Below are 23,963 nucleotides of genomic sequence, written 5' to 3' on the forward strand. Positions count from 1 at the left end.
CCTTCTCTCCATAATCTACGACTCCGTATGGGCATAACCCACCTAAAACCCGCACCACCCCAAATTCGTGGAGTGGCTTTAAGGGACAACTTCACATCCCGAAACCTGGAACAAAACGAATTCTTAGGCATCTAAAGGCCCCAGGGTACACATCACTTTACCACTGCATAACTATGGTAGTTTAGATGTAAGCGAATTTAGCATATATTCATTGTGCGTTGATGGTCTCATCCCCACTTCTTTGTAGGATATTGCAGATACTGTATAAGAACAGCAATCTTGTTGCAGCATCACGAGGGAATCTGGACCTTGCCAAAAAAAAAAACCATTTGTAGATTGTTTCCTCACACCAGTATGGAATTCCAAAAATAAGCGAATAAATAACAGTCAAATTATCAAATACCATCTGCATAACTTGTTCTGTAGACCTCTTTAAAGGAGGTTTTAAAATTAAACTCAATCAGTTAAACTGGTTAGTCAAATTTAATTTTAATTAATTAGCTATTTAATTTAAAATTGGAACAGAGCAGAGATAATTGTGAAAATGACTTAAATCAAGTCGTTTTCTTGACATGTTCTACGCAAATAAAATACCAGAAAAAATCATTTGGGCACTATGAGACTGGAACAATATTCTTATTCTACTGAAAGAAAAATAGGAATATATTTATTCTGGAAGACAGTCAGGATATTTGTCTTGCTGTTTACAATGACAAAGAAAGTTCAAAGACCAACACCTAAATTCCGCAGAATGTACTCAATGACTTAGTTTTGAGTTACTTGGGATCACAGACATCTTCACAACATTTGCTTTAGAACAGATAATTGATATTAATTTAAAATCTATGCATGAATCCGCAACCAAACACATTACTGTACCTTGAAGAAAATGCACTAGACATGGCAAGTAAAAATTTATGAATTTTACGTTTTTCATTTTCTGGAAGGAATATTTTCCTACGTGAGATATTCAATCTCGTTTTAACTTGGGTGCATTCACGAAATCCTCGCCGTTCAGGAATATGAACATCATACACACCAGAAAGACGGCAAGCCAGAAAAGTGTGGCTGATATGTTTTCTGAAAGAATCTGATAATCTTGGTACTGTACGTACATGCTTACCACATCTTTGACAAAGTAGAACAAAGTAGAATATGTATCAACAATAAGAATAAGATGGGTGATAATAACCTACAGAGGAGGACGTAAAAAAGATGAAGACCAGAAATCTTGGACGAAAAACTAACCTGCGACTAATATGCACAATATCGTCATGGCCATTGCAAAACACGCTGCTAAAAGAGCGATTCCGTTTTGATCAAGTGATATCAATGTTGCTTCTAAGCTGGATGGTAGATTGTGAACATCAACAATGTAGTTGCCCAGAAAGACATCCATAGCGTCCTAAATGTGACTGAGAGCATGTATTGAATGTGTTACTTGGAGTAAGAAGAAGACAAGCACACCTGCCTGTACCCATCAGCAAAGTTATTGCGGATATACCGAGTTATTGCATTGATGCCATCATTTATGACACCTGTGTAAGTTCTCTTCCCTAGCCGGGTGAAATCTGCCTAAAAACGTATCTCTAACCACATACAGAATCTTTCAAAATATACCACTGATTAGAGAATTTTTCCCACTAATTAACAGCTTTTCTATATAGGAAGGACTTCATAAAGAAAATGCGAGAATTAGCGGAAAATGTGAAGCAAATACCTTCAGAGCTCCTGTCCCTGCGTACTGCCGGCTACATTCATCTCCGTTGTCAGCCCATACTAAAGAATCATAATCCATTTTTTGGGTTGTAAATAAGAAAAAGAGATATATTAGATTCATTAAAAGAGATATAGTAGATATATTAAAATCTTACAATGCTTAAATGACGCTTCAAGATCTGGGCACGTCTCCACTCTTTGACCACCAACCAATATCCCAAGGAAGTACAGCTGGTCGGTCAAGGATTCCCGAGCAATCATTGCTTGGACCACATTCGTACTGCAAATAGTGCTTAATTCGCAGAACAGTAATGATATTTACAAAAAATAAGACAAAAAAAGAGACATGAGAAGGACCTACCGATCTAAACAATCCATGCAGTTTGTTCTGAAGAAACCTGTCTGAGATCGCTGAGTTAGGTCTGACTCTGCCAATACATCAGAAGCAGCAAAAAACCTAATTTCATTAAGTTATTCATGGAAAATGAAACAGAAAATAACAGTGATTCTCACCCGAACTGAGTAATTTCCTGCCTTAGTTGGTCTTTAAGTAAGGAGATTCTATGCCACTGCATTGCATGGCATTCTTTATGGAAATCGAAAGGGTTGTACCTGTACATCGTACAACAACATTTATTTATTATGTCGAAGAAAAAAAGACTTCACACCTGACATAGTTTAAATTAGCTTGCTGGACGATTCTTTCAAGCTCGCTGCCAATTTTCTTTTCTCGTCCAGTCTGATTAATGAGGTTGACGATAACCTAATAATCATACAGACATAATCTCACATCAAAAACTATGCAATGGGAGTATAAAGAAAAATAAGAAAGATAAGGAAAAATAATAATTAATTATTATGAGATGTTCCACTAAAAAGTAGCAGCCAAGTGTGAAAAACTCACGTGATAACCGCCGTAAGTTTTGCGTTGATTTTCAAAATGTCTGACGTACGCAGATAATTGATCATCGCTAGCTTTCACAGTTGGCATAGGCTGCCACTTCAAATTCGGACGCTGAGACCACAGAAGAGGAATCGATCCACGCATCTGGATAGCAAAACGGAAATAGGAAATACATACTTGACTTAGGAGTAAATTAGACTGACCTGCAGAAATGAAGTTAATCTTCGCCCTCTAATAGAAACAGTCTCCACAATTTGTTCTGTTTCCACAAAATTTGCTGGATGGCCGTCGATACTCACGCCGCGCTTATAAAAACGCACTCCAGCCCTCAAGAGACCGAACTTGGAACGAGTAAGATGCAAAATCCAAAAAAAAAAGGAAACAGGATATGAGGTCAATACCTGTATATCATATATACCTTATACCGTCAATACCGTATATGTATATATATGTCGACATACCTGTATTTACTCCGTCTTGAAATTAAGGACAACTTGAACTGATGTCCATTCACGCAGTGGTGAACTTCTCCATAGAAACCATGAATGACAGGAAGTGCAAATCTTGAAGCCTTCGGAGAAAGACGTGAAGTAATGATGCCAGAAGAAGAAAATCAAAAACAAAAAAAAAGTAAAATTCACTTCTTTCAACCTGAGCTGTGACAAAAGATAAGTATTCCACACAAAGCGATCATCAGCCTAAACCATTTGCTGAGGAAATTGTTACTGCCAACAACAAGTTTTCGAAAATAAACAATTATAAGAGGAAAAAAGAACCATGCTCACGCGTTCAATCATGGAAGTCTCTTTGAATGCAGGAGTACCATTTTCACTCAGCCACTGAAGCGATCGTGAGAGGTCTATTGAATAAGAGAAATAGAATCCACTAATGGCTAACACAGTTTGCAACATTTCAGTGAAATGTCTATTATACCATATCTGCAAAAAAGTGCATATCTTTCACACTACTCAAAGGTGAACAATTTACCTGTTTTTCTGTTAAATGCAGAGTAGTTTTCTTGTAAGGGATAATATCTGTCTCGGTTATAGTGTAGATAGGATGGCCATTCAATTTTCCAACCAAACGAGACTTTCTTATGACTATTAATGCCATCCCTTAAAAAAAAATTCTGGTAAACAGTCGATTCGCATCAAACCCTACGATGACAGATTCGGAAAATATGGGAAATCCTTAAGAATAGTTTCCTGTAGCTGAGTTAGAGCAACTTGAAGCCTGAAGCAGTTGCGTGAGTTGGCTGGGCTCGAAGCGCTGGGTCAGGCAGTTAGGATAGAGGTGGGACCACCGCTAGCACCACTCAGACTGCAGAGATGAGTGGAGCTGGTGAGGGTTGTTTTGAGGACAGCCGAAGCTTTCCGTTAGGTAAGAAGCTCCGCAAATGTCAACGTAAAGGCAGCGTATCACGATTTTGATGCGTTGCGGAACCCACAGCGTAAGTGTACAGTTCGGTACCGACCGTGGTTGCACTCATCTTTCTCTAGCGTTGTAACTGGAAAGCGTCGTAGAAGAAAACGTGGAAAACATCGTTTTAGGACGACTTCAGTTGCAACGCGCCACCCTTGTGCACGCACTACATCCAATTACGAGTGGTCGGAGATTATTCACGTTTCCTCGCCAGCCTATTCAAGTAAAACCAATGAATAGGCTCCTGAGGGGACCGGAACGTGTACAGAAGTACGTGTACGTGCTTTCGTGTTCTAACGAAAGTTACCTTTAAAAATCGTAGAAAATGTGTATAACAAAGCATACGTAGAAAATATATTAACTGGAAGCATTAATCTTAAACGCGAGCATGAAATCAGAAACTACCCGTGACAGAAACAGTGAGCTCCATTTGGATACTTTCTTCTGCCAACAGAATCCTTCAAGATTATGAAACCAAAAGAAAAACAACGAAGATATAAAAAGGTTTGGAAGATAAGATAAGATAATGGGAGACGTTGACAACTCGACCAATTTCTTCTAACTAATATAAAATTCGTAAGTGCTGTTGCATACCTGAAACAATGGGAATTATGCCCAGTAAACCATGGACATATTGAATATCAGCATCAGCTAATGGTATCCGATTTACTGAAGCATCTGGAAGAAATGGAGACTGGGAAAAACTAAGAGAGTCCAACAACCGGTGCAACTTTTAAAAAATACTCACTTGATACACGTATTTGATTCGAATGACGATCTATTTCGAGGTACTGCTGTGATAATAGGTTCCCATCACGATCTCGAGGTTCGAGATAGAATTTCTCAGCTAATGTATACCTGAAATAACCTCTAACCAGCAAATGGGGGCTTCCCATAATTAATTGGCCAGAAGACACTGTTCTTGTAAGTCGATCTCGATTTCGATCTTGTGAATTTTTGGAGCCATCGACACAATGGATTTAAAAGAGATAATCTATGTACTTCACAAAAGGAATGGTCACAAATTCTGTCCAATACGGAACGATTTGAAGGTAGTTCCCGTGCACAATTTGGATAAAATCGAAGTAATAAAAGACCAATGCATGTAACTTACAAATTAAAGCCTTCATATACGTCCGTAGACATTCGTCGATGGTTGCCGTCTATGCGCTATGAGAATCTTAGTGGAAAGGAATATCAAATAATACCAAGAGAAAACCAAACGTTGATCCTGGAAAAATTGCCAAAGAAAACGTTTTGAACATAGATGCGATAGTCGGAGCCGGTGCTTTGACCCCCTTCACTTTTGAACGGTTGGGGAAGGGACCTCCTTCACCTTTGAACGGTTGAGAAATTACTCCCTTCACTTTTGGACGGTTGGCGAAAGGACCCCCTTCACTTGAGCTACATCCCATGAGCTAAAACCTCTTCACCTGAGGAGGGTCCGGCTTCTCCCTATCGCACCTATGATCTTGGATGGAATAGAATACCGCAAAAAAGGCATTTAAATAAAAACCAGGAAGAGGAAAAAAAACTCTAAAGGTAAAGTTGCAGGAAGCGCGAGCCACCAACGGGAAAAGGATCCACCGATCCGCCGAGGCGATATGAACGACAACGTGGATCGTATATACATGGATGACAAACGAAATGACTGGATGGCTATCAAGTGGAATTCGAATTTTATACGTCGCCACGCCGAGCTTTGAGATGATACTTGGAACAAAAGAAATGGAACAGAATCAGTTTAAATTCGATTACATTTAGCTGAGTTGCAATGAGAATACAGCAAAAGATTTCTTTTCAAGTTGGGAGCTTTGCGAATTATTGGTGATTGGAATTCAGAAAAAGAAGAAAAGATGCATATTGATCATTGCCAAACAATCCCACGAAAAATCACTTTGAAATGCGACGAAATCACCACAACAAGCCGCTTTTACCACGATAATCATTACTATGAGAAAGAAGTAGTGAGAGCAGAACAATGTGCTAACAGGAAACAACATGGATGTCATCATCGTACTGATGAAGATGTTACCAATTGCTGAAGGAGGGGTGTACCAATCTCATGACGCAAAGGTGCGATGGAATACATAGGGGTCGAACGCAACATAGCAGCCTTCACGGCCAAGAAATCATTCACAACGTTTCGTTTAGTTCTTGACAAACTCATTTGGGATTATTGCGAGGTACCATTACACCGTGGCGTATTAATGCAACACTGTTTGACCCGCTGCACCCCATTTTACCGCTTCGCGGAGCCCGTACACCAATTCGACACCACGGCAAATATCCCACTCCATGTTGTCGCTTTCTGGAGCTAGCGTCGAAGCACCACACACACACACACACACATGCATGCATATATACATACCAACACACACATCAACATACACACGTGACACAATAAGCCCGCTATTATATAGCATGGATGACAGCATGAAATCATTAGATGAGTCGATGAAATTCATAAAACTGTTCATAAAATAAGGTGGAAAGTCGTAAAGTAGAAGACAGAAATTTCTCACACACTAAAGATTCCACAAATGACTATTCTCCAATTACGTACTCCAAATCATACCAAAAATAGCAAAAGTCCAACTCTTTCAGGTACACGATCATGCTCAAGACTTTTAGTCTTACGGTCTTCAATCCTCGTGTGAGACATGCAACCAGCGCCAACGCTTGGGGTGCTCTCGGTGGCTCCCTTATTCCTTGGAGTAAATGACTAGATCAATCAGGACCCTAAGACCTAAGCTTTAGTCTAAGAGGATCTATGACATGTAAGCCAAAGTTACTACGGTACAAATGTAAGAACAGCGACCAGAAATAAGGGCACCACTGAGCGCCCCCACTGGAAGCCTATCGATAGGCCTCCGAATCATTGACGATCACTTGATAATTAGCTGTCTTACTATTTCACAAATACTCTCTGACAATGTCAGGACACATCTACTGTTCGACCTTTAAAAAGTCCAACGCATGGAAAATGCATGAACTCACCAAAGCATTAACATCACAGAAAGGAAAACAAGCTCTTGCAGCAAGAGAGGCGCTGCCAGACACCACATCTAATGCTATAACACCCCACAGATAGTGAGCGGAAAACAAGTAAAACTAAAAACTATTCAAGGAGGACTCTGCAGAGAAATCAGGCTTCTGTCGTAAAGGTGCTACCAACAGTGTACAAGCACATTATACATGCGAATAAACGGTTGTTCTTTGTGTGTGTGTGGGGGTGGGTGATCCGGCTCCGCCGACGGCAATAAGTTTTAATTCGTGTTTTTCCACTAGAGGTCCTAGGACCGTTTATTTGATGGACTAAATCGTCTAGGTGATTCACTAGTGCCAAGTTGCGGATAGAACGTAGTTGGGAGTGGTGGCCAGTGGCGCTCTTATTTCTCGACCTAAGTGGTTAGATCAGATCGGGGCCCTAGGATCTAAGCATTAGTCTTAGAGAATCTATGAGATGTAAACTGAAGTTAGTAGGAGAAAAAAGTAAGATCAGCGACCAGAAATGATGCGGCGCTGAGTCCCTCTTCCAACTACGTATTCCCCAAAGTGACTTCCCAAAGACATTTTTGCAACTGATTATATCAGATCTAGGCATGGCAGAAACAAAAGATATAGCCCCAGGGACTTATACTCTTGAACTTGGAAAAACGTTCACAGAACAACGGCGTACGGATGGGCCTTCCTACCATACTCTGAGATGTAAGGTTAACCTTCTGTTTCGTGCATATTTTGTTGAGTATCTCTAATTTATTTTTCGTGTTGCAGATGATTTCAAACCTATGTCAGTTGCTTCCTCAGACTCAGACACCTTTATTGCTCTTGGAGCTAATGGAGATGTCCACGTAGGAATTTCTTCTTATTCGAATGCGTTGTGCTTCATTCTCTGAATGATTTTCCTATTTCAGGTTGCTGTTCCAACGGATGGGGAAAATATGACCGTCTTCAAGGGTTCCAAAAAGGAAGCAAAGGCTAAGGAATGTTTGTTGTTTTTCGACAAGAAGACGGGCAAGCTCCGTCTTGAGAAGATTGCCTCTAACATCAATGTGAAGAAGACTAGGTTAGTGTCTCACTGACTCTACACTCTCCATTTTTTTAACTAGATTTCTACATTTCTCAAGATGAGTGACAGGGAATTTGGAATAAAGTAGCGGAAGTTGAAACTTAAGATGTTTTTGGTGAATGCGACATAACTTCCCATCTTTCCGGCGGAATAGAGAAAGTCCCACTTCCTGTTGTTAGAAATGGGAAGTGCTGTTTTAGTGAACTTAGTGAAGGAAGTCGGTCGTAGCTACTAACCCTATATTGGTTATTCTTTCCTGGATGAGGTGACGAGAGAGAGAAAATTTGAATTTTTAATTCTGTTGGAACCGCTGCACGGCAACACCGAGTTGGTCATTTGTAATCGTTTATGGTAAGTGGTAGTGCGCGTTCGTGCATTATCTACTGTGTTGCTATGTATTTTTTTTTCTTTCCACAAAGAAAAACTTGATGAAATTTGAATTTGAGAATTCGAAATCTTAGATCGCATTTTAGCGTGGGCATTTCTCATTTTCTTATTGGCATTCTCATTTTCGGATGGGCGCGATTCTGATGAAAGCATAAATTTGCGAACCTTCGATACAATACTGTTGGAGGTTTTTCGGTTGCAATGAAACCGTTATTTTGTATATGGAAATGTTCCATTGGCGAACTGGTACCTTGTTCTTCAGATCGAATGATCTTTCACTGCAGATCGATCAGCTTAGTAAGTAATTAAGTAAGTAAAATAATTAATATTCCGGGTTGCTGCAATTCTCATTATGTCTTGGATGTGGAAGGCTCATGTATTACCTTATGTTTTTCTAGAGATTTGGATCCATCAGTTGAAAATGTGCTGCGATCAGAAATGGCTCGACTTCGTACAGACCGTGTAGATCGTCCTCCACCTCCTGAGCCCAGGTGTTGCATACTATGTGGTCGGGCAATAATGATCTGAAGCGTGCTTCAATCTGCACTTACCTAAGTGATTGCACTCGAAGTGACGCGCTGGGATCCCTACACATTTCTGCACTCCGATTGGGGCTTCCCAGTGTGCCACATCGGGCGCAACCGTTTATGTAGATGCACCATAGGTCAGCCCGGCGGCATGTTTCCGGTATACTGGGCTAGCATAATCAGTTAATTTAAGCAGTTCCTCGTTTCCTGGTGCAGACAGTAGTAGTTCTTCCGATTCATCAAGTGACGACAGCGATAGCGATAGTGGTAGCGGTTCTGATGATGAGGTACACGTTGAACTTGATTTAAACAGTGCTGCTTGGGAATTTTTGCCTTAGTCAGAATATGCTTCATTAACGCTGTCATGTTTACATTGCTTCATGCTAAGTATTCTCCGTTTAGGACAAGCAAAAAACTAGACGTGACTCAAACTCAAGCATGGCCGATAGCGATGTGGAAAGTAAGAATTAGTTAGGTTTCTTCTCCACTGTCATTCTAAATGTGCAAATTTACTTAATTAAGGTCATCTTCTGGAAAGTATGAAAGCTACTGTGCCGACAACATTCAATGAGAGTATCGATATGCCGGCGCTTGACGCAATCTCGCAACCTGCTTCACAACCAATTCAGCAGAACAGCTATCAGTCAAGGTGATGATAATGCTGTTCTCTCTTCTTCTCGTCGTCTTTATTCCTTATTAGTCATGAACGGCTTTGAAGACCAAAACTGCACATGTAGACATGCTAGAGAAGTGTTAAACTCTATCCAGCAGACTATTATCAAAGTGAAACAAAATGGAGAATGTTTTCAGAGAGGTTTTAATGTGAAATGTGGTATTTTCTTTAGTTGGGATTCTCTTGTAAATTTCCGACTTCTGTATGGACTTGAAGATTTCTCTTTTCAGGCCTTCTGCGAAAACTGATCATCGTGATTTAGGATTGAATCTAAGTGAAAGTTCTGATGAAGACGAGTGATTTCCACTTATTTGTGAGCAATGGTTTTTTTAAATGTTGTGATCAGAAACATCAGTACTTTATGGTCGTTTGCAATTGTGATATTTGGGATGGTGGCAGACTTGATGTTCTAGTGTCTTTCTCTGGCTGCTATTTGAATCTCTCAGTAGTTGTTTGGAAAATGCAATGCGATTCAATTCCCAGAACTGGCCGGCTTGTACAATAGTGATTTATTTTTGAGGGTCTTGGCGTATTTCACTGTGTTCTGTTTCTTTCGTGGTTAGTGTACAGATGGGAATAATAAACGTTGAGTATCTATGTATCTCATGTTTTCGAAAGGACGTGTCTCCTGATGACTACCAAATCAAGAACTTTGAGGTACTATTCTATCGTAAGAGAGCTCTCTATCTATTACTTCTGAACACAGAGTCGTCACACGTTTGAGTTATCTGTGTTCATGAGCGTTACGCTAACCTCCTCCAAAAACAAAATTATTCAAACGCCAGCTTCTCTTTTCTTCATATCATGACATCACCGTCGCTAAAATCCATCCAAATGGACAAACTACCGTTGCCGGCCGTGATCAGCTTCATTCGAGCTAAAGTTCGAGAAGGAGAAGTCATTCGAATTGGGAACAAGATGTTTTCAAAGGTAAGATGAGATGCTATCACATACGAATTTTCACGATAAAAGCCGTTTTTGTAGTTTTCTTCGCAGGTCGGTAGAAAAAGTCGCACACAGCGGGAAAACTTGACGCGTCTAATTCGCCGTCAAGATCGCCCTTGCCGGTTACCTATCTTTCATCTTAGGTGGCGGCACGAGAAAGCTTTGAAAATGGCTCATGTTGTACTTTCAATTTTCAACTTGTGACAATGACTACGTTCGGATTACCTTTGAAATATGAGGACTGGTCTTTGACTTTTGAAAAAGGCTTTGAGTATAGATGAAAAGTTTTGGTCTGTAAGTCGACCGCTACTATAGAAGTTGTTATAGTCGGGTGAGAACGTCCTGAAGCTCGGTGCTGCCGTAACTGCGCTGAGTTTCTTATCGTTCTGACCTGACTGTTGTAAGCGACTGCATCTGAGGAATGTGATGATATATATACAGTCAGAAGGTGGAATTATGTGGGCCCAGAGAGGCGGGACCGGTGGTCTGCCGACTGGGGGGGCAATTGTTCCACCTCACAATCAGATATGCATTGCTCCTAGCTTTAGGTTATTTTGGCCCCAGTGTTACAGTTGCCGTGTTGAGGTTTTCTGTATTGGACAAGTGGTCTCTTGTCGTCCTCTTCGAACGCTTGCCTCTACCGAATACACCATAGCTGATCTTTCAGAAGATGCTTCTGCTCTCAAAGAGATCTCGGTTTTGCACCGTGAAGAGGTAAAGTTGTTGCAGTTCTCCATTTTTGAAGGAGAAGACCAGCTTTTTGCCATGTGTACAATTCTTTCATAAGAACTAACCGAAATCATTTCATATGATTTGATTTGGTTTCAAATTTGACGATGTGAGTGAATAATTCACTATTAAGTTAGTCATTAAATTACTAAGTGGGTGTTTCAGTCATTTTCAACCGAATCTGATCACGTTCCGTTTCTGACAGGTTCCGTTGTCTTCATTTACGGCAAACTTATTCGCTTGAAAGGTGTTGTCGCAATTCAAGCGATTTGCATGAGAAAGGTAAAATTGTACGAGACCATTCTGTTAAGTTATCTATTTATATATCTATTTTTGCCTTATTATCGTATATGCGATAGTAGGAGCCGGTGCTCCAACCCCTTCACTTTTGGACAGTTAGCGAAGGGATCCTCTTTGCTTTTGGACGGTTAGTGAAAAGACCATCTTTAGTTTTGAACGGTTGAGAAATTATTCCCTTCACTTTTGGACGGTTGGCGAAAGGACCCCCTTCACTTGAGCTACATCCCATGAGCTAAAACCCCTTCACCTTAGGAGAGTCCGGCTCCTCCCTATCGCACCTATGCTTATTATCTATCAATTTCTGTCACTTTCCAATCCAGGTGATTCATTCTGACGAATATGAGTGTTTAAAGATGGAAGCATTTCTTGCGCTACAGTATCACGTTAAGGTAGGATCGAGGCACGAAATTAGTGTTTGCTTGTGTATCTCTGCATTTGTTTTCATTACAGAATCCATCAGGACAAACACCCGTGCGTTGTGGGCAGGTTAGCTCTCTTCGCGCTTCTCACTTTACTCCACCGTCTTCATCACCAGCAGCGGGAAAGCGTCTTACCTCTGCTACTGATTCTCTCGCTCCTACTCCAAAAAGACCAAGCTTTTCGCGTTGCTCTGCTCCACGTAACATGATGCAAGGCGCAGATACGAAAAATACAATTGGTACGAGACAGAACAACAGTGGTGATATGAAGGAAACCGATAGTCAAGATTCCTTTGAAGATAGTGTGTGTTTTGAGAAATGAGTCCTATGAGGTCGATTTTGGCGCTTACAAGTACCCTCGAGAAAAAAATGAATTCCAAAATGAGATCTAGAGTGTATTTTTTGGCGCACAGTTTTCTTTTGAATGGGTTGGAAATTACTTAGGAAAAATTTCGTCAATTTTTATCGCACCGTTCATCTACTTGCGTCGCGTTCCAAGTCACAACAACAAAAATCTCCATGGTGCGTTCTATCATGGTTTGTCTTCTATGGACATACAACAAATATCTGTGGGACCCAGGGGAACGGTAAAGAGGGTCCCGGCGGATTCTCCGCGAATGCCCCCGAGACATAACGTGCCCAGCGAATATGCCGGAGGATACGCGAACATATCTCGACGAAGTCACGCTCCAGTCGTTCATGATTACGCAGACAACCGCCATAGATGTCCTTCCTGCCACAGAGACGCAGAAAACTGCGCAGTTACAGAGAAATATGCAAAGAAGAGTGGTGTGAGCTGTCGAAATGGCCGAATAAGTCAAATAATAATAGTGTTAGGTGGAAGTACATGGGATTTTGTATGGTGTTCTAATAAAGAAAGGGAGTCAGTTTTTCTGTATATTACTTTCAGAAAGTCTAGAAATCTTATCAAAATTTGAACTCTTTTTTTCTTTTAAGTTCCATGAAGTCAGAGATACAGAAGGTCTCTCTGTGCGGAAATAAATTAGGCTACAAAAACGCTTGGGAGTAAAGTAAAGTAAAGTAAAGAAAAGGATAACAATAATTCTCATTACCACACTCATTATTTTTATGCACGTAATTTGAAGCTATTAGACACATCCTTATCTCATACTTCACGTGAGGATTTCTCTTGCTTCTGGTACTAAATACTAAATTGAGATCATCACCTCACGTTATAAAATTTCAGTGAATGTGTCTGATTCTCCAGAACAATTTAACAGAAATTAAATTTATTCAATTTAACAGAACAGAAATTTAACAGATAGTGAATTATATCCTAGCCGGTGATGCAGCATATGATTAGCGGTAGGTAAGAAGAGTCAGCTATTTAGGTGCCAACGAGAGTGAATCTCTTTAGAACACGCACCATCGCTAATTTCTCTGATGAGGCATGACCGGGGCATGGTCGAAATTCCTCTTTACACGCACCCTGGGACCCTACTTTTCTCTTGAACTGAAAACTAAACTCCAGCTGCGTTGCAAAGATACGCTCGCGTGTACGGGTTTCTGGTGGTTGATACATATCTAGTCTTTTTTTTTGACTGGAATGAACAATGAGGAGCATAGAGATGTGGAGACAAACCCGACCTGATGCATAATTTGCAATGATAAAACACAACTACGCTTACGTGTATGCATCTTAATGGCTGCATGACACCTCCCCTCTCTCTTACAAATGTCTGTGGTTGCATATCACGAAATTGTCCACGTTGAGGTGTTTGTGGGACAAAAGAGTTCGGATTCTAGATTGCAAGTGTGAGTATGACCTCGCTCAATCCCTCTAATCGTCCTGAAAAATCGGTTGGGATGCGGCCTCTGTTCCTGCGAGGTACGCTAGCAAGCGCACCTCTGCACACGCACCTCATAAACGAACGAGCGGTTAAGAAAAAACAGTGAATATGCTGCTGAGGGTACCGGAGCGTGTACAAAGTTGGCGCGTTCTAAAGTACCTTGCAGGAAATAGGGCGATTTCCTCGCCGTTTCCAGGACTAACGGGGAATTGAGCATGGGCACGCTCATGCTAGTATTCGTAATCTACAACCTGAACTTTATATTTGCCCACATATATCCCAACTTAGTCAATTTTGCGATGTGCTGCCTTTAAGTTGTTGTCATTTTTATTTTCAAGCTAGGTCTGTACATATTTTCAATGTTATAATGTCTGTTTTTGTTTGTATTATTCACTTTTTTGAGAACATTTGCTCTAGCAGTTACAGTGCACGAGCGATTGGGGTTGTTTGATTTAAGGATGCAACAAGTTGGAAATAATGTCCAATTCTTATTGTAATCCCGACCGGTATGTTCCTGTGTATACATGCATGTGTATAAACTTCCTTCTTGTATTTATTGTCACTAAACTTGAATAGAAGCTAGTTTATTCTGCCTAGTATCATAGCACACTGACACGATTTGTGGACCTGACGGCTTCTTAATAGGGCTTTTTCTCTCCGATGCGACCAATCTCGGTGTCATACGCGCTCGGGATCAGTTTGAGCCATGAACAGGAACAGCAAAGCAAATTCATCAAATTTAGAGGAAATCCTCAGAGGTCTCTCCAAAATTTTTGTTCCACTTGTCAAGATCCCTAGGAAGGTTTGCGACGCAGTGCATCGTGGACGGTTGGGCCTGCATTCTTGCTAGTGGTCGACATCAGCATTGCGACGGTCGCGCAGTGACGAACGACGGAACTAAAATTTTGTCGATATTGTACCTGCACAAAAATTGAAAAGATCGAAATTTAGGTGCTGGCTTCTCCCAGTACTGATTACGACGGGACCATCGTCCCTATTGCCGAGAAGACGATTCCCGTAGAAAAGCCCTCAATTTTACATTCCTGGATGTCGCCGGTCAATTAAAGAAGTGAACTCATAGAATCAGAAGAACAAACCGTTCATATGTCCCCATCCCCCTGCGAAGACAAAAGTAGAAATCGCTGAGTTCAATCAGTAGATGGTTTACGTTTCGCTGTAGCGACGAAGAATCTGAAATCTTGTTAGTTTTTATTTTGAATCCGAGCACATTCCGTATGGCTGTGCGAGCAACCAACATTGTAACCAGGGTCAAGGGTATAGTTGGGAGAAATCCCTCCCAAAAACGACCCCTCCCCCCCTCCCCCTCCCCTCGCAGACCCTCCCAAAAACGACCCCCTCATGTCGTTCCAGTATAGCTGCCCACACAGCAATCAAAATTTGGGTATAATAAAAAAATTTAAAAAACAAATAAACGCCTAATAAATAAATTAAAACAATACGATGTAATAAACAAATAATAAATTATTTTAAAAAATAGTAATGCTACAAGTAAAACAAAATACGTATTGTAATGCAGCGATATTAGTGGAATAAATAATAACTAGAAATTATATGTTCAAGATGCCGCGTGACGTGTGCCAGATGGAAGAAGATCAAGAAAAATAAAAGTTTTAAACAATAAACAAAAGTTCGATCCCTGCAGGAACCATTATTTTTGCAAAACGAAAAAACAGCTGGAAAAGAAGGAGAACACCTTTTAAAACAATTTTCACACTATTTCCAACTATTAATAAACAATTTTACTCATCGACAATGGAAATGAACGGATGAGAGTTCGATCCCCGCCGGAATCTAGATTTTTGCAGAACCGAAAAAAAAATCACTGAGGAGAACATTTCACCGGCAATTTTTTGAAATTGTGTTTAAAAAACTGTTTGCCACATAGAAGTGCTATATGGAGGTTATTTTAGCGATTAAAACCAGGTCTTAATTGAAATTACTGCTGGACAGGTCGGATTTTATTACCTTGAAATAAACATGAATAACTTACTAACGAAGAATAAAGCTGGCTGCGTTGTGTAGAGAAAGATGTGCGCCATAAAATGGTTAAAAAATCTTTTGTAGGGATCCTCTGGTTTTTTTGAAACCTAGTTGAGAAAAAGTTGAGAAATTTGGCATTTTTCCCAACTTTTTCTCAACTAGCTTTTTTAGAGACGAAAACTACCTGTAAAAATGTAAAAGCAAACTGTGATAGCAAAAATCTTCCTCTACAAAAAACTTCAAACCGAATTCGTTTTTATAAACTATGAGCAGAGTTATGGAAATTTGTTTGAAGTCACACAGATTTTGACGCGTTGCCGAAAATCTGAGATTTCGCTCTTTTTTCCGTTGCGAGGATACGGTAGCGCCGTTGAAAAATTCGACTCCATATTTGGATAGAGCATCAAGGAAAGCCCTTGACTGCAAATTTTGGCCTCCGTAGGTGTTTTGATTCTCTCAAAAGCTAGTTGAGAAAAACTCGAAAATTTGACGCAAAAATTGGGATTTTTCTCAACTAGGTTTCAAAAAGACTAGAAAAGCTAAAGCCACCAAACTTTGTTGAAATATAGAAGAAATCTCTCTCTACAGATCGCAGTCAGCTTTATTGCATAAAATTCACTTTGAGCGTAGATATTCAGAAAATCGTGGAGCCTACTTTGCACTAATTTTAACCCTAATTGCGCCTGTAGATGTCTTTTTTCGCTCAGTAGCAGCATTAGACTTTCGACTGAAAGCAAGAAGTTCGTCACTGTAGGATGAGAAATGTGCTCTCTAAATTCTTTTACGCCAAATGCAAAAATAGCACCTTTGCAGGGACTGATCCCTGAAAGTCACAATAAAAACAGCGCGGCATCTCGTTGAGCCATCCAACTTTAATGGATCATCAGCATCAGCCATATTTCAACAGAGCTTGTAATGGCCAATTAACAGATGTCCTTATCGAAGTCTTTGTAATCGCGCATAAATAAGTCTGCACTACACTTACCAACCTGAGCCAGCGTACTTGCTTTTCATTGCAGCTATGCTTCTACTTTTACTTAGCGCTCTTAAACTTCTGTTAGCTTCTGAAGATCTCGTTTGTCATCCTTTCCTAAGCGAATTTTCGACGCTGCGTTCCCGTACAACTGCAGATCTTCAATATATTGAATTGGCTGTGACGAAGAGTGCCAAAGCACTGTGCAAGCTATGAAGGTTGCCTTTTATGGTACTCAATACAAGCCACCTCTGGTTAGTTTCATTTCTTTCATATAAATTAGTAACAGACAATTTTGTTGTGTAGACTGTAATTTTGTAATTTTGTTTTGCAGAACTGTAATTTTGTAGTGCTTAGACTTGATGGGTTTGACAAAAAGTCGATTTTTTGAAAGAACAAAAACTTCCAGGTAGTTTAAAATAACTGTTTTCCTATGTTATCAAAACATTATCACTTTATTTATTATGCATCACATTTATTCAAGATTTCAATTGTTTTGGTTTGTGCCACCGAAGCGACTCCGACGTCATCAAGCATCAGTTAGAGCAGCAAAAAATGCTAAGTCGTCCATTTTCAAGATTGGCTCAAAAAGCGCAGTAGTTTCATTACCAGAATTATGAAGAATAATTTTTTTAAAAATAATTTTCGGGTTTGTGTACCCTCTTTTTATCCTAACTTTTCATGCTACAATAGTCTTCCTCAACTGCAAGCGCGAGTCTTCTTCAATCGTTTATTCGAATATTAAAAAAATTATTTATTCTATATCATTTATTTTTATATTAAACAGAACTCAAAAACTGAATATGCATCATTGACGTTTTTTTTTCTTTGAGACAACTCTTCCATTTTTAGTCGCAGATATCGGGACCTGAAAAAAAGCCTTAGAATACGTTTCAGTTGTGAATATCTTCTGATATGCGATAAAAACGTGCCATTCACTGCTCATCATCAAGTTTCAGCACTACGTCTGAAAAGAAGCAGTTTTCACTCATGTTTTTCTGCTGAATGTCGCATATCTAAATTACACTTCATTTTGTACACCTTAATATGTGTTTGTTTGAAAACGACAACTCCGTCTTCCTTTTCTCTTTGCTCCTTTCATTTTTTCTGATTTTCCAACCTCTACTTAAATTTTTTCTTAATTTTCCGCCCCCCTCTTACGACCCCTGTTGAGAAATTCTCAACACACGCTTGACTCTGATTGTAACTGCCAGCGTCCCTTCCAATGGGGCCCGAAGGCGTTAGTGTTTCGGCAGGGTACTTTTGCCCTATTTCTTCGATTTGCATCATTTCGTTTCTTGCATAGATAGGAGTATTTCATGCAAATCCTGTTTTTATTGTTTTTGAGAAGAACCTACTCCGAACAATCAATGGTGTATTACTTTGTAACCAGCGCTCTCGCTGAAGGCATGACGATTTTTTCTGAGACGAATTTTGTTTGGAGTGCAGATACAGGTTTTAATGAGGCAGAATGGAAAGTCGCTTCATTTAGAACTATTAGCAAGAAATGCAGGATTTCAATTAATTGAAGATTAGAAAAAAGAACGTCCACAGCTAATTTTATTGGCTAGACATCTAAAGTGCTGATTAACGTTGACATGGAATGCGTGCTTTCTTATTTCGCTCAGTTTCAGCTATCGGTTCCATCTTTTCAGATAATCTCACCAATATCTCGGTAAATTAACACCTCTTCCAGTATGTTCCTTCTTAAAAGCTTGTTTCTGAGCATTTTGGGTGATTTATGTACATACATGGTACACTGGAGTGTTCATTTGCCGTGGTGACAGGCAAAAAGTGCGTGGGAAGGCCATCCTGAAAGTGCTTAAATCGCAACCTTAGCAGGTTTCTTGAGGTCCGATCCACAAAACTGGGTTGGTTGATCTAGTTATTACGTTAATTAATATAATTATAATTACGGAATTACGGAAAAGAGGGAAATTACATTTTTTTGCATACAACAACTCCTGATCACACATTGATTTGTGCTCATATGGTTGTGCTCCTGAAGAAAGCCGCTGGGTTAAGTGAGTGAAACCTTCAAGAAGGATGTTTTGCTATAAAATCACTCTGGAACATTCCGAGGCGATCTGCATCCAGAGATTGCAGAGGAGATGCTCGCTATTAAAATGCCTCTACCGAAGGACTTCGTAGAAATCCTTTGAAAGACCTATCCACGACCAGCTAGACATTTGTGGAACTCTCTCTTGGACTTCGCTGCAAGCTCCGGCAACATAGTAATCAGAGTGAAATCACGAAGCATCACCAGGTTGTCAGCAGCCATTTTCACCCTTTTGCAAATGAATAAAGGTTTTCCGTCGATTCGGCTTTATGTACAGCGATTTTCAAAAATTAGCAAAATATATTTCGGTGAACCTCCAAGCAATGCGAAGGCACAATGGATTTTGAACAATTTTTTTTTGGCTGTTAGGCTTCCAGACATATGCTTAGGAAGTCACTATGACGAGTTTCGACAAAAAATGATAATTGTTCAATTATGGTAATTATGTTAATTAACTTAACTATCGGATCACCCACTAATCCTGTTTAATGGCACACAGTTCAAGAAACTTGCTCAGGTAGCGCTTTAGAGCACATTCAATTGCCATTCACCTCGTCTTCAGCTCTCCATCCCTCCAAAAAACATTCACTGTAATAGTAGTGAATGTTTCCCATAAGACAAAACAGCAGCACCCTAAGTCCGCCTACTGTTGACTCCATAATTTTTTGTGGAGCATGTTTTGTGTTCACTTAGCATTCCTCCGTTGTTTTTCGACTTCTCGAGAGCTAGAGGAAAGAGAAAGAGTTTATGCAGGATTGCAAAGGTTTTCTTGGATGAAAGGATGAGGATGATGTTCTGGTGATGAGGAATCGAAGTACACAGACACGGCCACGACGAAGATATGCGATATGTCCATACTTTGCGCATTTCATTGTGGATAACGAAAAACTACTGATCTATAATTCTTCAGATAAAGAGTAATTGGAACAAATCGAACTTTCCGCACTCTGAAACATGCATTGGGCACAGCAGATAACCGTGATGTGCAAAGATTCTTGGTTGCAAGTGATTTTTCACGGTATCTTACTATTTCCTAATGGTGAGAGCAAAAAGAATAAACGCCGCCGTGAGTGCTTCCAACCTGTGTTTCTGAATTGGTCCTTCGACGGATTAATTTGTCAAATGTCAAAAACTTGTCAAAGAAACCATCAGAATCTTTGCAAAAGTGAAGAATGTGTTTAAAAACATTCGTTGAAAAGTGTTTGAACCGCTGATTTCCAATATGCCTTCAGAACTTGGCTTTTTTCCTCAAACATGTGTCCGAGGAAAGTCACGTGATTTCCCTAAATTAGTTTTCCACTACCGCTTTCTTTGCGGTCTTTTTGAGATATGCTGGGAATGCGTGGCCGTGGAACGATGTGACACTCAGAGGATCGGCACTTTCTCACAAAGTTTGACAAAAAGTTTATTTAACATATTCATAATCAGGTCACCACGAATACGTATGTCATTTTAGCATCTCATCCATCTCAGTAAAACTGTTTTTTCCCAACACTACTTTACACCTCAATTGATTGTAAAATATGGAGTATTGTTAGTTATTTAATACTGAAGGAAGAGTTGCGCACATACTGGCTGAAAAATCATCTTTTCACATAATGAAATGCGTTGATTTTGAATTTTTATGAAAAACATCTTTCGGTCTGCAGCATCTTTCATCTTGTAAATTCAAGATTTCTTAAAAAAAATAAATTGAAACTGTCAGAGTGGAGGTTAGGGGTCAATGAATGTTGTTTGTTGGAAAAGTGAGAAGATACGTTCCGCCTCACCAAACGGTTTAGTTTCTCAATACTTCTAATTCACCGTGTTTTTCACTCACTCGGACAATTTTTTGATGAATGCGGTGAAATGAAATTCGCTGTTCAAGTGTGAATGCTCCTTTAATTTGAAATTTTCTTTTTTTCTTCTTCCTGTTCATACTAATGCAAATTTTAAATTTGAGCAAGCATAGTCGTTCAGTTATACTTAGGGCTTCTATTTTTTTTACTATTTCTACTGTGCAGTCCAGTTCCTTAGACGCATGTTTCTTAAGCGTACAGGCAACTACGTTTAATATGCGCGCGAAATATATTTTTGAGTATTCAGGTTCTGTTACAGAACTCCATAAAGGATAGGTTAAGGGATTTACTCATTTCGTTCCAATAATACTCATATTTCATTGTTTTTCAGTTTCACTCGCGAGCAATATTTGATCAAAAGGGGGGAAATTTTATTCTCGGAAAAGTCTGTATTAGGCATAACAGAGAAATTAGATTAGAAATAATATCACTCTTTTAGAACCGAACATGCTTCAATAAAAAAGTTCTAATTTAAAACAAATCGTCTATAACACGGATTTCTTTTGCTGGGGAACATGCATTTCTACACGAGAGGGCTCATAAAGAACTCAAAGAACTTAAAGGCATCACCCACAAACCTTAGGTGGTACGAATTCCAGGTGGAGTATTCGTACACGGTATAGTTGATTATGGAGAGGTGGGTGATTCCGTCCATTTCTTCCTAATTGCCGTAGAAAACGGCCCTGAAGATACGGCTTCGAGCGTTCCGCCGCGCTATTTTCTACAACGGGTTCGATTGGAGCGCGCCAGCCTTGTGCACGCGCCGCATCTTCCGGCCCGTTTTTTACGGCAATTAGGAAAAACGGAACAGAATCACCCTCCCCTCCATAATCTACTATCCCTTATAAGAATACTCCACCTGAAATCCGTACTACCTCAGATTCGTGGAGTGATGCCTTTAACCGAGTTCTCGGATCTTACTGCAATAGCGCGTATATGAACTTCAATGGTTAGTAAAGAAAAGAAGTCCAGGTTTTATAAATCACCACAAATTAAAAAATAAATAATCATAAATTAATGAATCAGCAAGTCGCTTCCGCACTTCCGTTCATTTCATCCATAAACCTTGCAAGAAAACCAAAGGTGGTGATATACTACCTTTCCAAACATTAAAAATTCTTTTTTTCATCAAAATTCCAATGCTCTTACAATGAATTGAGCTGGATTTTTCGGGAAACATAAAATTATTTGATTTAAAAGATAAAGAATGATGTGCACGGCGTTGATCAAGATGCGGGATGCGCCTAAGTGCTCAACTTCTATTCATAATTGTTTGAGGTTCATGAAAGCGCGGCCTCACATGATATGCGGTGGTTGGCCGATGTGTCAAGTCTGTGTTTTAATCTTACAAGACAAATGTGGTCCCATTTTATCGACCCCGAAGGGTGAAATGCTTGGTTGGCGCTGGGGGGCTTTAGAGCCAACGATCGATCGCGTAGTCACATCGGAACCTCTTACCGGCTCGGCTACACCCGCTCTTGTTGAATCTCAACGCTTTTAGCACTTTATGGGTAAAAATTTTGAGACTGAGCTAAATGGATAAATAAAGCAACAAAATGATGTAGTTCTGCTTGTGGCTGAGTTACTTTTTCTTTACTTCTACTATTTTTTATACCTTCACCACAGATGTGTTCCCACTACAAATCCGCTGTACAATTTCTACTACGAGTTTCGTTAACCTCCTAAAGTAGTACAGTGTGACAACATGGGCGAGTGTGGCGCAGGCGCAGGAGATTCCTCTGCGACTGGTCGATCGAAGGTTCGAATCCGGCCTACTGCCTACCAAAGCTTTCATGGCTCCGGGGTCGACAGATTGGTATCTGAGTTTCTGGGAGGATATAAATACTGACATGATACAACGGGCATCAACTGCAAGTCATTTTAAGGCCGTACGTGCGTCTATGAACCTCAAACGATTACGAATTGAAGTTTAGCGCTCGGGCGCATCCCCATCTGATTGCCTTTGTAAGTCATTGCCTAGGCCAGACGTATGTTCGTTAACCTCATACGGTTCTGAATTGAAATTAATGCGTTAACGCATCCTAAGTGGGTTGATTAACACCACACACCTTTTCTTTTGTCCGTCACAGCGTGATGTAAAGCAGACTTGCGTCCCTTCAAAAATACTTTTTGTTTGAAAAGTTCTACTTTCAATGAACCTCGGCATAGTTGAATTTATATTATCGAGTTTGATAAGCTGTACACGAGGTTGTTAAGTAAATTTATTGGCTAACGTTTCGGCTATATCACCTTCTTCAGAGCCTGAAAAGGGCGATGTTCAATCTACAATTCAAACGACCAACCCCTCCACAACTAAACTGATAAACTCCACGCCTGTCAATCACAAATTTAGTGACTACACTGAATGCTCACCTTAGATCGGAGACGCCTAGCATGGACCGCTGACTGCTCGATCACGAGGGCGAATGGTTCGAATGTCACATTCGGATCAGAAGAACCATTGGAGATATGGCGCGAGTTCCCGCGTTATCGTCAGACATTCACCCTTGCGGTTCATTTTGGAGTTTTTGGCTTGGATCCAAAATGCCTCCAGCGATTTTCGAGCCAACGTTTTAGATTCGTGCGCTAAGATTTGGACCCTAATTTCAAAATCGGCTCCGTCGTGTTTTTGTTTTCGATGGGCACCTAAAGGTGTCCATTCTCGTAACCTATTCTTGCCGGTCACGTGCTCTTTGATGCGGACATACAGCGGTCGTGCCGTTTTACCGACATGCTCGTCGCCACAGTTCGTGCAATTAATCAGGTAGATTACCCGGATCTCAAGCAGTCTCCTGGTCTACCTGTGGGACAAATAATACACTTCGGTGTTGTACAGATGGTATCGTACAAACGATTCCGAACTAGCTGATTTTTCAAATTGTTCGGTGGTATTGCAACGACCGAAACGGAGCTGTCCAAGTCTGCTCTTCTCAGACACCGCCTAATGGCAGCGTTCATTCCATCGGAGATGTAAGGAATGCAGAGAGGTATCTTATTTGTGGTGGGGTTTTCCAATTGCCGTGCTCGTTCACTTCGGTATCTCGTTTCAGACGTTCGGATTTCATAACCATTCGAAGCAGCAATTTCGTGAGCCAAAGTTAACGATTCCTTTTTCTCCTCAGGTCCACTACAAACGCTTCTTGCCGTGCGGGACATGTTGCTAAGCACAGCTTTCTTCATATGA

At 40.3% G+C, this 23,963-nt stretch overlaps 4 protein-coding genes across 6 annotated transcripts; 2 read left to right on the plus strand and 2 right to left on the minus strand.

The window, feature by feature from the left end:
- Window positions 1-970: 970 nt before the first annotated feature.
- On the minus strand, window positions 971-5,191 carry RB195_006255 (uncharacterized protein; the record flags this gene model as incomplete). The annotated part of the gene is made up of 17 exons (XM_064179247.1): window positions 971-1,080; window positions 1,249-1,405; window positions 1,468-1,575; window positions 1,721-1,779; window positions 1,875-1,999; window positions 2,081-2,176; window positions 2,233-2,331; window positions 2,388-2,482; window positions 2,624-2,767; window positions 2,827-2,950; window positions 3,085-3,194; window positions 3,265-3,321; window positions 3,409-3,561; window positions 3,611-3,738; window positions 4,640-4,723; window positions 4,794-4,903; window positions 5,160-5,191. The coding sequence occupies 17 exons, from the start codon at window positions 5,189-5,191 to the stop codon at window positions 971-973; spliced, it is 1,791 nt and encodes a 596-aa protein (XP_064036215.1).
- An 855-nt stretch (window positions 5,192-6,046) lies between these two features.
- Window positions 6,047-10,004, plus strand: RB195_006256 (uncharacterized protein; the record flags this gene model as incomplete). 2 transcript variants are annotated; one of them, XM_064179248.1, is made up of 10 exons in its annotated part: window positions 6,047-6,121; window positions 7,346-7,376; window positions 7,649-7,756; window positions 7,823-7,899; window positions 7,963-8,114; window positions 8,903-8,995; window positions 9,225-9,318; window positions 9,434-9,491; window positions 9,554-9,680; window positions 9,935-10,004. In XM_064179248.1, the coding sequence occupies 10 exons, from the start codon at window positions 6,047-6,049 to the stop codon at window positions 10,002-10,004; spliced, it is 885 nt and encodes a 294-aa protein (XP_064036216.1). The 2 variants fall into 2 exon arrangements, with proteins under 2 accessions (XP_064036216.1, XP_013303375.2); XM_013447921.2 differs by lacking the exons at window positions 6,047-6,121; window positions 7,346-7,376 and having other exon boundaries at window positions 7,651-7,756.
- Window positions 10,005-10,508: 504 nt separating this feature from the next.
- Window positions 10,509-12,419, plus strand: RB195_006257 (uncharacterized protein; the record flags this gene model as incomplete). 2 transcript variants are annotated; one of them, XM_064179249.1, is made up of 5 exons in its annotated part: window positions 10,509-10,634; window positions 11,235-11,363; window positions 11,544-11,660; window positions 11,999-12,067; window positions 12,129-12,419. In XM_064179249.1, 5 exons carry the CDS (start codon window positions 10,509-10,511, stop codon window positions 12,417-12,419), a joined length of 732 nt encoding a protein of 243 aa, XP_064036217.1. The 2 variants fall into 2 exon arrangements, with proteins under 2 accessions (XP_064036217.1, XP_064036218.1); XM_064179250.1 differs by having other exon boundaries at window positions 10,539-10,634.
- Window positions 12,420-23,548: 11,129 nt separating this feature from the next.
- On the minus strand, window positions 23,549-23,959 carry RB195_006258 (uncharacterized protein; the record flags this gene model as incomplete). Its single annotated transcript, XM_064179251.1, has 1 exon — window positions 23,549-23,959. One exon carries the CDS (start codon window positions 23,957-23,959, stop codon window positions 23,549-23,551), a length of 411 nt encoding a protein of 136 aa, XP_064036219.1.
- Window positions 23,960-23,963: the final 4 nt, after the last annotated feature.

Source organism: Necator americanus, chromosome I, assembly GCF_031761385.1.
Source record: "Necator americanus strain Aroian chromosome I, whole genome shotgun sequence".
Classification (NCBI taxonomy): Eukaryota; Metazoa; Nematoda; class Chromadorea; order Rhabditida; family Ancylostomatidae; genus Necator; species Necator americanus.